The sequence below is a fragment of the Harpia harpyja genome, chromosome 17, assembly GCF_026419915.1.
Source record: "Harpia harpyja isolate bHarHar1 chromosome 17, bHarHar1 primary haplotype, whole genome shotgun sequence".
NCBI lineage: Eukaryota > Metazoa > Chordata > Aves > Accipitriformes > Accipitridae > Harpia > Harpia harpyja.
In genome coordinates, this window is record NC_068956.1 from 903,629 (window position 1) to 920,928 (window position 17,300).

Consider the following 17,300-nt stretch of genomic DNA (forward strand, 5'->3'; position numbering starts at 1 on the left):
CATGAGGAAGACTGAGAGGTGGAACAGAAAGCCTCCTCCAAAGATGTGCTCTCCCTCTGAAGGATGTGATCTCAAATAATGAGGATTTCAGAACAGGGCAAGCCCAAAGCAGAGGTATCACAGGAGGCAGAACGGTGGAGATAGGGGTGTGGGACTTCTCAGCAACAGGTCATCCTAGAAGGCAACAGCACGACTTCCTAGACACACACACAAAAGAAGAGGCAGCTGCCTTCCCTTCTGGCAGAGGAGCATCCCTGAGGCTTGCCCTAAAGCTGCAGTGCCTGGAGGACGTGTCAGTGCGGACCAGCTGCAGGGGCGAGCAGTGGAGAGGCAACCGAAGGGTCTGGGTGCTCCCCCATGGCAGAAGGATGGCTGAGCTGGTGTCAAATGAATGTTAGGAAGGAGGCGGATTCTTTAGGGATTTGGAGTACGACATCAAAAGACCAGTACCTAAGTTTTCTGCGATCCTTTTCTTGCTCATCTCCATGGCCTCTTGTCGGAGCTGCAGAGCGTGCTGCGCAATCTCATCGCTTGCCACGTTGGAGGTCATGATAAAGATGGCATCCTTGCAGTCAATGGTTTTCCCCTTCCCATCTGTCAGCCTGCCCTGCAACAACACCGAGTCAACACAAGCAGCATGAGCAGGTGCCACAGGACATTGCCAAAACATGAGGCAAAATGACATGTACCTCATTTTTCCCCCTAGCAGATTTATTTTTGAAGGGATGCCCAAGGATACAGGCAGGAAGGAGGCAGGGCTGAGCTGCAGAGGCTGAAGAAGCCCCCACCTCTCCGAGGAATGGCAGTAACTTGTCCTGCACGTGGTCCCAGCCTGTCCCATCCTGTCCCATCCAGGACACACTCGATGGAAGCCCTGGGAGATGCCTCACAGGGGAGGTGGGCTGGGGCAGCCCATATGGCTGCCCATACATAACTCAACTGCCTTTGATGCTCTGCCTACCTCCCTGCCGTGGTTTTGGGTCTGACTCATGAGCTCTGATGAACCCCACCGGTGCAGGTGAAGTTGTTGTCACCTCATGCCTCTGTCCCAGCCCTCTAACAGAGGCTGTTGCCCCTCAGGTAGGTTTGAAGGACTCTCAGAGGCAGTCCAGGCTCTTGGCTCAGCCCTGCCCGGGGTTGTGGTTTAGGCTGGGACGCTGGGCTTGGTGCTGGAGTGGCTGAGACGCGAGTCATTCCCCCGTACAGGCTCTTTTGGGGGGCAAAACGGGCAGCAGCAGGCATTGGTGCCTTGAACAGCTCCAGCAACATTGCCCAGATGTTCACCAAAGCCTTCCAGATGAGTCAGTTCAAAGCTCTCCGTGGCACTGTGGCCGCCTGGGAGGGCAGGGAGGGCTCAGAGGGGGCTTTGTAGTGGTCTGAAAGCACCACAGGGATGCACAGGCTGCTAGTAGCCTGACTGAAAATAAGCAAAGCTGAAATAACCTTGCAGAAATAACCAGGTTATGGCTATAATGGAGTGAACTAAGCAACGGAGAGGCCGTGACAGCAAGAGGCAATAGAGAGCATCCCTCACGCCTGCGGGATTGCCCGGCAAACCAAACCAGGGCAGCCCAGCACTGCGCTCAGTGGTGGGGGCGACCGCTACAGCAGCTAACTGGTGCGGCATCAACCTTCCTCCTGCCAAACCAGTGCAGGAACCCTTCAAAAGTACTAGTTCTCTTGATTAATAAAATAAAAAAAGAGAGAAAAATAAGGAAAAAATAAGCAGCTCCCCAGGCAGTTTCTTTCCTCGATATGTCTCCAGCAGCAGATATCCAGCACAATGACACAAATCCTTGTTGGGTGCTTGAGATTAACATTTGGGTTATTGCCCTGTCAAGTGTGTGGTACAGGAATTGATTTCACATTTAGCTGCTGCTGCGATGATCTATGCAAGAAAAAATTGTGTTATTAATCCCTAAAACAAAAAAACCCCAAACCTTCCAGCGCATTGCTCGGGAGCTTGGTTGCCTCTGAGGAGAGACTGGGACCTTAAAAATAAACCGAAAAGCTTGCATGCAACAGGCTGAGGGCTCAGCAGAAGGTGCAGAGCCTGGACACACGCATTTGTCCCTGGCTCCCGCCAGCTCGTGCAAGAGAGCTGCAGCTGCCCAAGACAGGTCATATGCCAAGCGTCCCCCAGAGACCAGCAGACAGCAAAGGACTCCAAAGTCACAGACGTTGTGCTGCCTTCCTCAGACAGCAGGTATCTGCTCTCCTTCCCACTGCCAGCAGGATCAGGTAGTGTCATGTGTGGAGATGCCTGGGAGGAGTATCAGGGAGCTAACAGGCACAGACCTGCCTCTAACGTCGAAAAAATTCCTTGGGTAGCTGCCTTGGAGGAGTCTAGGGCTTCTATCTGGGACTTCAGCTGCCTCCAGAGGAGGCCAACACACTCCTGGAGATGCCTGGGAGTTTTCCTGGAGAGCTACCAGGCATGGACCTTCCCCCAGCATACACAATGCTTTTGGGAGCCTGACTCCTCCAAGGTAGCTACCTGAGTGAGGAGTTTTGTGTATGTTAAGGCAGGTCCATGCCGGTAGCTCTTCAGGATTCCTCCCAGGCATCTCCAAGAATCTCCTGGCTTCCTCTGGAGACAGCTGAAGTCCTGGGAAGCAGCCCCAGATTCCTCCTAGGTAGTCAGCTGAATGGTTTTGCAGGGGGGCTGGAACTAGGTGGTCTTTAAGGTCCCTTCCAACCCAAACCATTCTATGATTCTATGTTTGGGGGAGGAAGGGTGTGAGACAAATCACACGCCAACTGAAGAGTCATAAATTAACCAACCTGAACTAAAAAACAGCAATTAACAAGACATGACTCATTAGTATACCAATGGACTATGAAGTCCCCTGACCACCCTGCTTTTCTGATGTTGTGACAACACCCTGACCTGAGCCTGGGACCTAGGAGACGATTTCCTCCATGCCATGGGGGGTAGGCACAGGGCACCCACAGGAACAGGGCTGCTGTCCTCCTGCCTCCTCTTGTTGCTCCTGCTTTCTGCCCTGGACCCTATTCTGCCCTGCCCACCTATTCCCACACTGAGCTGTCACTGCGGTGTTTTTTTTAGCAGTATCCTCATGACAGTTTTCACCGTCACGCCTTCACGGTGACATGGGACAATCCGATTCCCAAGTTTCTTTCTCAAGTTTCCAACCCTCCCATCACTGGCTTTTTCTTTGCCTGAAGATGTCATTTATTCCACCAGGAGACCTCAGCATCACCCTGTTTCCTGATGCTAAAATGCAGAAGAGGCTGACTGGCTGGGTCACATTTTTCGGAAGGGACTATTGATCTAGAGCATTTCAGCTCTGCTCCAGGACATCTCCTGTAGCCATCGTCCCTTGCATCACTCACTGTCACCTTCCAAACAGCCCCTCTGCAAACCCTGACCCTGAAATGTGGATTTACCTCATCAAACAGCTGCAGCATGATGGTGAGGACATCTGGGTGGGCTTTGTCAACCTCATCAAAGAGCACCACAGCATTTGGACACTGCCTCAGCTTTTTGGTGAGCTGCCCGCCCTCTTCATGGCCCACGTAGCCAGGCGGAGAGCCGATAAACTTGGCGACCTAGGAGGAAGCAACAGGACACGTGAAAGCTGATCCGTGGGTGCCAGGAACGCTATCGGTAGCTCAGCAGGCAGCCACGACTCTTTGCTGCAGACAAATCAAGCTCTATATTCTTTGTGACATCTATCGCACCCTGGGTATCCCCAAATCAGCTTAATAAGCAACAATTTGGCAAAATGCAGATTGGTGGCTGCTGCAAGCAGTTACCTTGCCCAGAGCTTTAACCAGCAGAATCTGCAGGAGCAGCCACAGACAGGCAAAAAGGCATCACCCCTGCTTTTCTAAGCAGTGTCTGAGCGACCCACCCCAGCTGTCCAAGACCTATTTTCATCTCCTTTAGCCTTTTTAAGAGCAAGAATTCAAAGGATTATGAGTGGCAGGTGGCTCCGGTGGGGAATCAAAGCTTGAGAAGAGGCCACGATGGAAATATTTTTCCTGTGTCAATAACCGACTTCACTACTTGACGTCATGATTTTTTTGGTTAAAAAATTTAGAAGATTATTTAGAAGAATATTTCTGACAATAGAAATGTTTTGGCAAAAATGACAAGTGATTTTTGATGTACAGCTTGGAGCATTTTCAAGTGACCAGGGTCTGCGTATGCATCTTTAGGTGTATAAAAGTTGAAAAGAACAAAATTATCAGTCAGTTTGTTAATCCTGCGTTGTTCTCTGGGACGTTGGACATGCAGAGTCAGTGGCTGGCTGGTTGTATGGGCAGCAGAAGCAATTCGTGGAGCAAAATCCCAAATCCTCATAAAACAAAGAAATTTCCTCTCCTTAATCCAGGACAAGGAAGCAGCACAGCTCAAGGGCGAGTGTGTCGTGGTCTCAGTGCTGGTGAATGACAAAAGCCGCATGCGCCATGGCACGGCCGTGCTGGTGTGTCCCCTTTCGGTGAGCCTGGCTCCATGGGGCTGGCAGAGGAGAGAAGCCACGGCAGCTTCTAACTAAGCACCTGACTTGTATAGGGAAGACAGGGACCTGTTGGAGCGGGTCTGGAGGAGGCCACAAAAATGATCAGAGAGCTGGAACACCTCTGCTGTGAGGACAGGCTGAGAGAGAGTTGGGGTTGTTCAGCCCGGAGAAGAGAAGGCTCCAGGGAGACCTTATAGCAGTACTTAAAGTACTACAGTACTTAAAGGGGGCTTGTAAGAAAGATGGGGACAGGCTTTTTAGTAGGGCCTGTAGCGATAGGACAAGGGATGTTGGTTTTAAACTAAAAGAGGGGAGATTCAGACTAGATGTAAGGAAGAAATGTTTACGCTGAGGGTGGTGAAACCCTGGCCCAGGTTGCCCAGAGAAGTTGTGGATGCCCCATCCCTGGAACTGTTCAAGGCCAGGTTGGACGGGGCTCTGAGCAACCTGATCTGGTTGAAGATGTCCCTGCCCATGGCAGGGGGGTTGGACTAGATGGCCTTGAAAGGTCCCTTCCAACCCAAACCATTCTGTGGTTCTATGGTTCTCCCATTCAAGTGGCTCCTCTTTGCCGAGCAATACGGGCAGGCTGCCCGGGGAGAGCTGCGATCCCCCTTCCCTGAGCATCGCCGCTCTGCACCGCCGGTGCCGCCCCTGCCCGCTCCCACGGACACGGGCTGTGGAGGTGAGGGGGGTCCCCCTGGCTCGGGAACAGCAGAGAAGAAATTAGCCGATGGCAGCTAATTCAATGGCAGCTAATTCGTTGCATTCGTTTCACAGTGCCTGGGGCTACGTGAGGCTCCCCTGGCTCCTTCAAAGGATGCCGTCTCCTGGGCTGACCTCCTGATCCTTGTTTGCTTGAAAAATTTATATTGCTTTCGCTGCAATTCTCTACTTTATTCATTCCCTTTGCTCTGCCTCTTGTCTTAGTCAGGGCACAGCATTTTATATCTTACATTTATACTGCTACTCTTAACTCCTCTTTCTTTGTACTGAATCATCAACATGGCTTTATTTTTATCTATTTTTGACTCCTACAGTGTAGGAACCTATCATAACCAATCTATCAGGCCAGCAGCAAGCACGTCTTTATTTTCTCTTCCCACACCTCTTCACCTCACTGCTTTGGACAAAATAACATATTTTCTGGACCTTTTCTAGCCTTGGCCATCTGAGGGCCCTGCAGTTCCTGACGATGGTGCTGAGGCTCTCACTGTCTCGTGCCAGGCCAAAACTCGAATCAGCCCTTGTCAGCGTGGCATGCTGAGTGTGAGGGTCTGCCTGACCCCTGCCCGCTTGCAGCCTGGTGTGTATGGGCTGGAGGCTGGCTACAGACCTCAGCAGCAAGAAATGCAAAAAAATAGTACTCCCATCTTGGACCAGTCCTTCTGAGCTCCTCCCCAGCACCTTCCTCCTCCTCCTCCAAGACACCATCTTCCCAGGTCCCAGCCAGCGAGTCCTCCTCCTCCTTCTTCCCTATCTCCGTACAACAATGCAGCAGCTCCAATGGGAATGATCCTCAGATCCTTCATGGAATATTTCTCATCCCATGCTTTCTGGATTTAGGTGCACTTCCCCATTGGCATCAATAAAAAATACAAGGCTCCTGCACAGCCATCAAAAGAAAAATATTATGAACCTATCTCAGCTAGGACCTTGCTGCTTTCTGGGGAGGCAGAGCCATCCAAAGGGATTTAGGGCCCCCCCAGCCCCAGGGGTGACCCTGGTGAGATGTCCCACCTCTCCTGCAGCACCAGAATTGGGCAGAAGGTGTGACAGGAGGGGTGGACTCTCCACCACAATCCTGTCTTCTGCTGGATTTTCCTCCTTTCCCCGGTGGCAGGTACGCTGAGGCGATGATCCCGCACCAGACTCGGCAATGTGTCGGAGGTAAGGAAGGGAATGGGGCTTTGGGCTCAGCTCTGCCTGCCTGGGCAGGAGTGCACAAACAGCCCTGGCACGGGAGGGTGACGTACAGCACATGGCTTGTGCCCAGGCTGCAGATTTTCATGCACAATATGATTTCTTCTCAGTCACTCTTCCCCCAAGGGTCGACACTGTGTACAGAAGCCACAGCATCAGATACAAATTATTGGAGCTTTTCTTGCTCCTTGGTCTCTGTTCCTAATTTTTTTGAGTTAAACTTGCTTTTTTGGCTGGTATTTCCCATATTGCAATTTACTGCACAGCCCAGAGCAACTGCTATTGCTCTGTCTTTGACACATCAAACGGCCCATTTTCTGGAGAACGTGGAAGTAATTCGGGAAGGCCACTGCCAGGATGAGACAGGAGATGCTTGTCACATTCAGCAGCAGCAGGGAGATGCTCAGCACTGCCAAGGACAGGGACCAAATGCAGGGGAACAAGGGCATTGACAGGATTTGTTTAAATTACCCATTAAACTTGAAGCTGCACCCCTTGGAAGCAGACACAGCCCATTTACTAACCTCGTGCCTCTCCTGGAACTCCGACATGTCCAGTCTGATGAAACCCTGCAAGAGAAAGAAACTCTTAACGTGATTTTTGATGAATGTGCTCCAAGTTTCATTACATTTAAAAGGCTCCTCCAGAACCAGGCAGGTGGCTGCACAGATGAACACAACAAGGTTTTGTGGTTCCCCAGGACAGCCGGCACTGGAGTGGCCAGATCCACCACAAAGTGCTGAAGGTTATTCTGAGGAAGAGGAAGATGATTGCAGTTTCTCAAAGAGAGTCAGGAACAGTTCCCACTGCCAGCTCATAGCCCCCGGCCGAGGTTCACTTCAGACACTGCTTGTTGCTGGAGCTGCAGCGATACAGATGGGACTGAAACAGCAACTCACAATTTGCTAAATAAAATGGGTATTCTTGCAGTTCGGCTTTTTAGAAATAAATCACAAGAAGAATGCAATGCCTCTCTGCAAAAATAAAATAAAAATCAAAATCATAAAGCCGAGGTAAACTAGGTTTGTGGGTGATCACCTTAAATAGATAATATTGTTAGAGAATTTACAGCTACTACCCAAGGTTCCTTTTTGCATTTGAAAAGCTGATGATTCACTGCAGACACTGAATTTCCTGGGCTTGCAGCTATAATCTAGCTCCTAGAGGTACAAGAATAGAATAGAATAGAATAGAGTATTTCAGCTGGAAAGAACCTACAATGATCATCCAGTCCAACTGCCTAAGAAGAAGGCAAGCCTGAATATTCAGCTTCAGAGCTAATGGGCAGGACATTTGGCAGCACACAGGGAGCCCAGAGCTTTTCTGGTCCCGGGTGATGCCTTGGGGCACCAAACCAAGATGGTGCTGCCATGAACTTCCAAGGGATGGAGTGCCTGGTTTGCCACTCTCCTGTGAAATACCAGTATTTGCGGGGGGGGTGGTAAGAGTTCAGGCCAGTTTAGCACAGATTTCAATTCAAAACAGCCACATTTCCCTGAAAAATATTAAAATACCAACAAAATGCCCAGGGCAGAGTGAGGTGTACAAAACTGGGGCCTGATCCTGGCAGCATGCATGCTGAGGAGTGTCCCACCAACATCCTGGCAAACAGCTGGCACAAACAAAGCGGAGCCGGGCTCTGCAGGACCTGCTTTGCTTTGGTCTGATCCTGCTCCCAATCCTCCTGCCTCCGTGTTCATACCACGCAGGCTGGACAAAGAAGTTAGCATGTGTCATTACCTTGCAGCCTCTCTAGCAGTATGAAAATGGGACGGTTACGGGTTTTCCTTTCTTAATCCGTCAGTTCCTGCGAGTTGCTGCACCCCCATAACTGCCCATGGGGTTTATGACCCCCCATCACACCGCTCGTTACAGCACTGACGGCTAAGCTGATTCATTACCAATAAAACTCCGATTTGTGCATGCTATTGAATTAACACAACATTCAGTGTTTAACTGATTTCTCCATTTGATGTTTGGCCGGGCTTTGACCAGTTCCAGGTGCGGGAGTCAGGGATGAAGGTGCTTGGGACGCAGGAGCCAGGATTTATTGCTTCTGGAAGGCAATTATAGAAGGATGAGGAAAAGAAACCAGAACAGCCGTTTTTTATAGCGTTGTTTTACTTTTGATCTTCTTTCTACACATGTCATTTTATCTTGCGTCCGTTCTCTGCCGGAGGATGTGGGGGAGAGGAATTAATCTATTGTCGGCGCAGGGGGCAGCTCTGTTTGTGTTTCCTCATCTTCCCCGGCTCCAACCTCCGCACCTTCCCCGGTCCTCCATGCGAGAGAGCTGGGCATGTCCCAAAGGTAGGCAGAGACTTAAATGTGAATTGGGGAGCCTGGCTTTAAAAGCTTGGTGTTTTAAAATCTCAGACATCTCTGAACTATCCCCCTACTAAGCCACCACCACCTAGAAATAATTCTAACCCATCTTCACTAAACACTGCCAAGTGGATAACAAACTAAACTACACAAACAGCTTCTGCTGTTTGAAACATTTCAGCACTAAGAACCCGAGCGCAAAATCAATGCCACCACCTCTACCGCCGTACTGGTACGATGCGACAAGTGGTGCAGCTAGGGACATGTAAAACGGATTTTCAGTATTTTATCCTTCTAACAATTTACAGCGTTATTAGTAACAGAGGCAAAAAAATACGTTCACAACACAGGATGTCAAAATGACAGCAGCCTCAAACGGGGAACACAAGATATTGTTAAATCCATTTAGATTTTTACAATTCAAATATACTGGTAACATAGACAGGAACCTTCACAGGTTCATTTTAATGCAGCTGAAGCCCTTTCTCAGTGCGCACAGACAGACCTCACATTTCTCTTCTACGGATGAATTAAGCGTGCTGCAAGGCAGCCGGGCTCACCAGTGAGCTGGACTCCCAGCCTAGCAAAGCCAGACAATGACCCTGCCACCAAGAAACCAAACCCACCCCATTACTAAAAGCACCTGGACGGCAAAAAGCGAAGAGGCATTACCTTTTTGACATCCTTATGAATGTACTTGGCTGTCTGCTTGGCGAGCTCAGTTTTACCTGTTCCAAAGACAGGAAGAAAAGACTCGTGTTAAAGCACATTTGTCCACTGTCTGTCTGTCCGTCAGCTGGGCTAACACCAGGGCTAGCACCTCCTGTAACTGATACACATATTTTTTTCTGCAAAATGCACTTGTGGGAAGAGGGTATCACTGTCAGATCCCTGGGATAATACCCTGATGAGAGCCCTGGGCAGGACACAGCTGGGCAGCAGTTAAGGGGTTGATTAGGAGAGCAGTATCACAGCGTCAGCTGCTTCATTTTTAATAGCTGATTCTTACATGATGGGCAGAGAGATCTTTATTTTTTTTCCACAAAAAGGTGTGGTTAGATCAGGCTTTTGCTACACTTACTATCACTATTCTTGGTTTCATAAGCAATGTCTTTTACTCTCTAGATAAAGAATTTCAGAGAAATGGGATATTCTTTCCTTCTTTGATTTATATAAGGCAACTGTCATAAAATTCTAGGATTAGGAACAATCAGTAATGGAGCAAATCCACACGGACACGGATGAACACACATACCAGCTCACAAAAGGCCAGATCCTGTCCTCCCAACCCATCCGTTCAAGGAAAAACTTCATTTAACAGGCAGGCACTACTCCGTGTCAGAAATATCCCCCGCTCTGCCAGCAAACCCCTCTTCCCTGCTGCCACCCACTGGCACGTAATTGCTGAGTTTATTGGGTTTATCAGGTGGAGGATTTGGCTATTTCGTCTCCTGGGATTATGAGCAAAGGTGAGGTGCAGCCTTTCACAGCCACGGAGGACGCTCTGTGGGTTTACAACAGTACCTCGCGTACCGTCTGAAGCCCATGTGCTATCTGCACTCCACATATATCCATTTTAGATTTAACTGCACACTGAAAAATAAACACTCTGACATGTTAGGGCAGAGAGCAGGCACATAGACATGCTATAAACAACTATACCAAATAAAAAACCTGTGTCTTAAAAACCAAACTAGCTAAAAAAAGTCCGGTATTACTGGAGTATTACACATCTGCCCCAGTCCCACCCTGACACAGCTGTATTTTGGTGACGATAGATTGGGTGGGTCAGATCTGCAGGATCACTTAACCAGATCACCACAAAAGGGCTGCAAAAATAGGAATTCATCACTGTGCTCGGAAGCCTGCTCTGGCAGGTAAAATCTCTGCCAAAATTTAGCATCTTGCTTCAGTTCAAGCTTTGTTGGCTTCGTATGTTGCTATATTGTAGATCCCAATGTGTAAGCATATAGGTATATATGTGTACTTATACATATTGTATATACATATATATGAACGGATCTTTAAATTGCTTAACCGCTGTGGGAATCTACTGAAATGTGAAGACATATTAGATATGAGTTTGCACGTATTTGGGCTTTCAGGCTGCTGTTACTTCAAGCCCTATTTAAAATATCCATTTGAGACAATAAAATTCTCAGCTGTTTTGCTTTCTTATTTCAATATTCATTTTTATGGCAGTAAAAGAAAGAAAAAAAAACCCCATGGAAATACATGGGAGTTGAAGAGCTGACAATTTACATTACTGAGCCTTCAGACCTGCTATAAGCAGGGCAATGAAGTCTCAAAAACATTTCTTACTGTTTTTATACAGCTTTATAGCAAGTCATTTAGAGTTAATACTTGGCCTGCCACTGCTCTTAGGCAGGAGCCTGGTCAGGCAGCAATCCTTGTGTGTGTCCCGTTGCCTTAACCCCTCCAGCACCAGCATCTTCCCAAGGACCACGGGAGTCAGTGGATGCAGGAGAAGCACTGAGGTTGGTTGTTTCAAATGTCACAGTTTGGTTACTTTAAAGCTGCTTTTTTTTTTTTCCCTCCCTAAAAGTCATTTTGTCCATTTCATGAACTGATCAGCTGTCATGTTGCATTTTATTGTGCCTGAGGACAAATATTATCGGTGTCAATAAAATCCTGTCATTACAAAGCAATCCTTGCTCACAGGAGCAAGATGAGGAGAGATTCAGTTTGCAAGCAGCAAATTTCTACTATTACCCCACCCATGGAGGCATTCCTGCTGGAAAGCACAGGGCTGTTAAAATAACACTTTTATGGTGAAAACCGCCCCTTCTTGAGACTTGGAGGGCAGACAGTCCCCCGGGATCATTCAGTGTGAGGCTGCTCATGCCCCAGCACGGGATGTGGCTGTGTGTGCTGGAGTCTGGCGGTGGTTGCCCTGTGGGACGATGGACTGGGTAACCAGTTGGAAGGACGACAGCATCTTTAGCTGGTATTTTATGCAGAGCCTGCGAAAAGTGCTGCGGGCCTGTGCTGAGCCTGAGGAGCCGCCCTGCCGCAGCCCCCTCTCCCAGCCCAGCTGCGACATGGGGCTCTCCGTCCCTCTCACTGCAACCCAGACGTTACCTATTCCAGATGATCCCAAGAAAAGAAAGACCAGTGGGTGCTCCTCATCATACCAGCCATTTTCTTTCCTCCGAATAGCTGCATTTAAAGACAACGAAAACAAAAAAGGGGGGGGGGGGAAGGCATATAAATCAATGACACAAAAGCAAGTATAATTATCACTAAGTATACACTATGTTTTACTGCTCTCTACCCACTCAAAGTCCTCACTACCATTAGTGCTATCTAATTTGATTAGCCAGCCAAGGCCCCAGAGACACCTAATCAGGTTAGCATGGATTTGGAAAGCTGCCCAGAGCAGATTTCGGATAAAGTTTTCCAGGATGTGCACTCAGCGTTGCCAGGGAGACGGTGGGGAGGGGGGACAGGGATGGATGGATGGAGCAACGGGGGTTGGCGAGGGGAGGATGCGAGAGGCACGCCGCGTTGCCAGCTTGCAAGTGCGACCTTTCTGCAAAAAAGCGGGTTTGAAGAGGTTTATGTATTCTTTCTTGCATGTGAATGGAAAGAGGGAGGTGACTGAAGGTCACAAAAGCTCTGAACTGGTGCAAGTCTAGAAGGACTGGGAAAGGAGAGCCGGCTATCTCTGTGCCTCACTGGACAGCAATATCCTAGGGCATCCTGGTTAAGATACCAATGGAAAATTTTACAAAAGGCAAGAAGGGTTTGGAAACTGCAACACCCTATTACCTCCCAAACTCCTAGTCCTAACAGCCCACCCCTTCTTCAGGACAGACACTGATCTGCCTTGCAGAGCCGATGGTGCCTCCTACCCTCCATGGGTCTCCACAGCCACCCAAGGTGTGATTCAGTCCCTCAGCCCCACTGAACAGCCTCAGACTCTGTGAGCATGTTCACCAAACCAGTAACATCACTGCACTAGGCTTATCTGGAAGATAAGGAACAGCTTTTGAGGCCAAAAGGATCAAACGTAGTCACCTGCAGGCTGGATCTGGCCTGTGGAGCACAAAAGTGACTGCCCTGGTTCAGACCAAGGGTCCATTGCTGCTTGGCCTTTTGGCTAAGTAAATAATTCTTAGCATTTTAATATTAGATAGTCCTTTGTTGGACTGGACTTGATATCTGGTGGTTGGTTGACACCGGGAGATGGACTAGGTGTTTCCTCCATCTGCTGCTGGCATCAGCTCGGTGCAGTGATGCTCCCTGCAGTGGCATGAGAAGCAGCAGCTGCAGGAGGAGGCTCAGGGACGAGTAAGCCCCATCAGTGGGACTTTCCTCCCTATATTGTGCTGACCCCCACCTATCTTCAGCTCTGGGGATCTCCTGTGCCTGCCGTGATATGTATCCTCCACGAGTGTCACTTCCAAGTACCTGTCCAGCCTCCCCTGGAGTCCAAGCAAGTGTCACAAACCTTTGAGCAAAGCCCGTGCTGAGCACAGCCTATGGAAAACAGACTCCCGGGGTATTTGTACCCTGGAAGACTCTGAAGTGACCACTAGTAAATGTGAAATACCGGTGCAGGTGGGTAGGGTGGCTTCAGTTCAGGCAGTGACTAAAGGGGGCAGGGAGAGGAGGAGGTATTTTGTGGGTTCTGTTCTGAATTTTCATCTGCAGGGGCTTCACATCTCACCCAGATCTTGTAAGGGATGAACCAAGCTCTTAATTCAGGAGGTTCATAAGGATATATGCCAATGGGACGCGGGGACGTGTAAGGAAAGCACTACTGAGATTTGCCTCCCAGCTTGCCTCAAACAGGCTCTTCCCCATGAGACCAGAACAAGTGCTCACAGGGGATGGCAGTGCAGTTATCCTCATGCCCGGACAGCTGACTCTGCCCCTGAACCAAACCTGAGCCCCAGGAAACCAAAACCATCCGAGCTTGCTCTGCTCTGCCAGCCCTCTGGGTGCACCACCATCTGCTGCTTCCCACCGAGCACCAGGGATGGACTCGGACTGAGCTGGAGCCAGGAAGGGACCACGGGACACGGAATGCTCCAGACCATAGCTTGGACACAATTTGGCAGCTGGCTCTAGCAAAACGACGTGGTGCAAGGCTCCAGAGCAGAGCACAGAGCTCACCAGATCATGGTTTGTGCCCTGGGAGTTAATCACAGAGGCACTGCAATATACTGAATTGCCAGCTCCTAGTTCAGAGGGAGAGAGAAGGACTCACATCTCAGTCTTCCTGATTTATCTGCATTATTTAAACACAGCCTGTATTACAGCTCTTAAAAAGAATTATGCTTGCCATATGAATTGGTGCACATTTTAAAGTGTTTTGTGGTATTTTGTAAGAAGCGACATAAACCCAAACTGTACGGTGTTACAAATGATGGGGAGGCTGCGCCGAATAAGGTACCTGCAAGCGTGCTTTTCAAATGGCGCATGGCAGCTGCCAGATGTCAGTGAGACTAAAGATGCGGCATGGTTTTTTTTGATAGAAGTAGGGCATGAAACGGGCAAGATGCCCAAGAATGATAACCTACGTTATTTTTAAGGTAGCAGAGGAAAATAGCAGCATCAGAGGTAGAATGAAGAAGAGGGAAATCACTCAGAGATCCACGGCTTGACCGCGCTTTTAAAATAAAGTTCTTTAAATGCCACTGCACAAGTGGCACTGCAAAGCTCTGTGTTTGCTGCCTTTCAGTGGCATCCACAGCAAACACAAGAATAAAACCACATCTCTCTTTGTGACTGCCATCCCCCAAACCGCATCTCCTCTCTTTCTGACTGCCTGGGACTGAGTCTCTGTCCTTGTCCCTCAGACCTGGGCTCGCAGCTGCCCCTGTCTCCCCCGAACGGGGCACCAGCCGGCACCGTGGGGAGCTGTGGATTTGTTTTCTCCACGGAGCTGGCAGGAGAGCATGACAGTAACCTTTAAAATTGGGGAATTCTGAAATTCAACCTCAAAAAGTCAGTCTACAAAACCCTCTGCTTGATGGGGTATGGGAAAATAAAGGATCCCTGAGAAAAGGCACCCTAGCCGTGGCACGCAAAGAGGTCTTCCTGCAGGAACAGGGAGAGTAAACTGACATGGGAAATATTTATTAAATATTTCCCTTTTGCATGTAAAAAGATTTGCATGTAAATATATTTAACAAATATTTCCATTTTGCATGTAAAAAGCAGCTGAATATCATAGCCTACAGAAAGACAGTGAAATGCTGCCTCTGCCAGCAGGAGAAATGGTGGGGAGATGTTAAATAGCAGCAGCTCAAGAGAAATATTCCAGCAGCTGGATCGTACCAAGGAGTCTCACATGAATTTGCCACAAAGCTCTTGGAGTTGCTCCTGTTGCTGAGAAGACCTGCATGCAGCCGAGCTCCTCTGAGCCCATGTCTGTATTTGAGGAGACCCAGATAGGTCCGGTGAGGATTAGGAGAACAAGTGCAGAGCCTCAAGTGAGCCTGAAAACTGCAAGAAAAAATCAATCTACTGAGGTTAACAATGAGAGGTTTGAGGATTGACTTGACCACAGTCATTAAGTATCTCCACAAGAAAGCAGAGAACTCGCCCATCTAGCAGACAAAATTAACATGCTCCAGGGGCTGGAGCTAGACGAATTCAAACTAGAAATAAGGCAGAACATTTTTTAATAATGAGGGTGATTAACCATTGCAGCGAATTAGAAAGAGGAGTGTTACTGAATCCCTAATCCCTGCAGAGTCTGCAGGGAAAGACAGAGAGTCTTCCTGAAAGGTGGTGGTCACTGAGTCTGAAGGTAAAGGTTTGCATCACTGCGCTACGCAGGGAGTCAGCCCAAACAGCTGAAAAAGCCCAATTTAACCTTAAAGTCCAGGACACATCACCCAGTGAAACGGGACTGAGTGCAGGGATTGTGAAGTTGGTGGGAACTCGAGCCCCAGCGCCATGAGGACTTGCTGGTTTATGCCTGGACGCAATTGAGATGCATTACCCAGTGCCTTAGCCACGCTAATAAGTTCTGACTCCTGTCAAGGCTTAATTAGCTCGGGCGTAGAGCCAGGCTGCAGGACTGGTCTGCGTCTGGCTGCCTCACCCTGCCCGGGTGTCTCTGCTCAGCCCCATGGACCAGCTCGGGCTGCAGCCGGCAATGCGGCTCTGTTCTCTCGGAAATCACGGCCAAAGCCCAGTGGGCATCCAGTCCTGCCCTCCAGCTGCTCACGGGCCACGTCACCCCCACAAAACAGCCACTGCAGGAGGAGGAAGAGGAGGAAACGGTTGTGCCGTTGACACGGAGGTGCAGAGGAGGGTCTGGGTGAGCCCAAGGCATGCTGCAGCCGTCCCAGCCCCTGCACGCCTCTGAGTGCATCCCACCGCGTGCCCTTCCCGGTGCTGCACGTGCTCCTTCCTTGCCCTTTATCGCAGCAAAAGTGAGGTCAAACAGCCGGGGTGGATGTATTTTATAAAAATTGATGGGGAATAACATGACCGCCGACAATTTCTGCAGCTATCTCAGCTAAGATAATCAAGGTAATAAACTTTTGCTTCAGGGCACGGAGTGACCACTTGCAGGGGTCAGCATGTTCAATGGTCCGAAGGCAGCAAGGTTAAGTGCGGTCTTTTTTCACTCCCCTCTGCAGCACGATACCAGACTTTATGGGTAAATGCTCGTCTCACTCATAGCAACTCCAGGGATATAAAGCACCCCATAAAAAACTACCATAAGGTTAGTGCTTGTGATTCAGTGTGAGATCATCATTAGTTACTGGATTAGTTAGATCAACAGAGTGATGAGGTGTAAAACCTTTTCTATAAGCAGCCTTAAAATGATGAGGTATTCTAGCACACAGCCTAGCCTCAGTCCTCTTGAGGTTTGGAAAACCTGAAAAATTCTGGATGTCACCAGAGAGGGACCATCGCACCCCAGGTCTTGCAGCCACAGCTGCAGGAGGGTCTCCAGGTTGGCCACTGCACAGTTCATCTTCAGCAGGAGGAACAAAGATGCCATCCTAGGACAGAGCAGGACACCAGCGCCAGTTTGAAGGATGAAAACCTCAGCTAGGAAAGCCCACAGGAGCACTCCTCTCCTTGGGGTTTGTACCCACAAAGCAGCTGCCAGCCACGTTGACTGCTCTTCGTTGATAGCCACACAAGAAATCCATGCTATGCCTCTCAGAAAGCTGTCCCCTTCCTCCTGTAACTTCAGGGATGGCAGAAATAAATAAATAAGAGGAGGTAGGTCACACTACTTTGCTGAAATTTCATTAAGACATTCAGACCCAATGTCCAAGCAAAGAGGCTGATGATGACGCCTGGGCCTTCTTCTTTGGAGCCATTTCCAGCGTCGCTGCAGTGCTCTCACTTTATTTTGTACATCTGTAACAGCGTAACTGTAGCGCTGTGTCTCTGAGAGGCCCTTCAGCTTGCTATTGAACTGATAAATTCACTGTATTACTTTACACAAATCAATACCCTAGCAGTTATCAGGGGTTGATGTGACCAAAATTGGTTTCAGCCAATTTGTGAGTGTAATAAATGTCCATTTATCAAATCAATTCATTCAGCGGTGCTTCTCAG

At 49.0% G+C, this 17,300-nt stretch overlaps 2 protein-coding genes across 2 annotated transcripts in view; one reads left to right on the plus strand and one right to left on the minus strand.

Moving 5' to 3' along the window:
* Positions 1–17,300, plus strand: part of ARAP1 (ArfGAP with RhoGAP domain, ankyrin repeat and PH domain 1) — a 184,971-nt gene that overhangs the window by 41,682 nt on the left and 125,989 nt on the right. The window lies entirely within an intron of this gene.
* The window catches only part of CLPB (caseinolytic mitochondrial matrix peptidase chaperone subunit B), an 86,171-nt gene that overhangs the window by 5,429 nt on the left and 63,442 nt on the right, over positions 1–17,300 (minus strand). Inside the window, exons 8-12 of the mRNA XM_052812702.1 lie at positions 11,841–11,918; positions 9,411–9,466; positions 6,938–6,982; positions 3,412–3,573; positions 451–607 (exon numbers count right to left, since the gene is read on the minus strand). Of these exons, the coding sequence (XP_052668662.1) occupies positions 451–607; positions 3,412–3,573; positions 6,938–6,982; positions 9,411–9,466; positions 11,841–11,918 (498 nt within the window). The remainder of the gene's footprint in view (positions 1–450; positions 608–3,411; positions 3,574–6,937; positions 6,983–9,410; positions 9,467–11,840; positions 11,919–17,300) is intronic.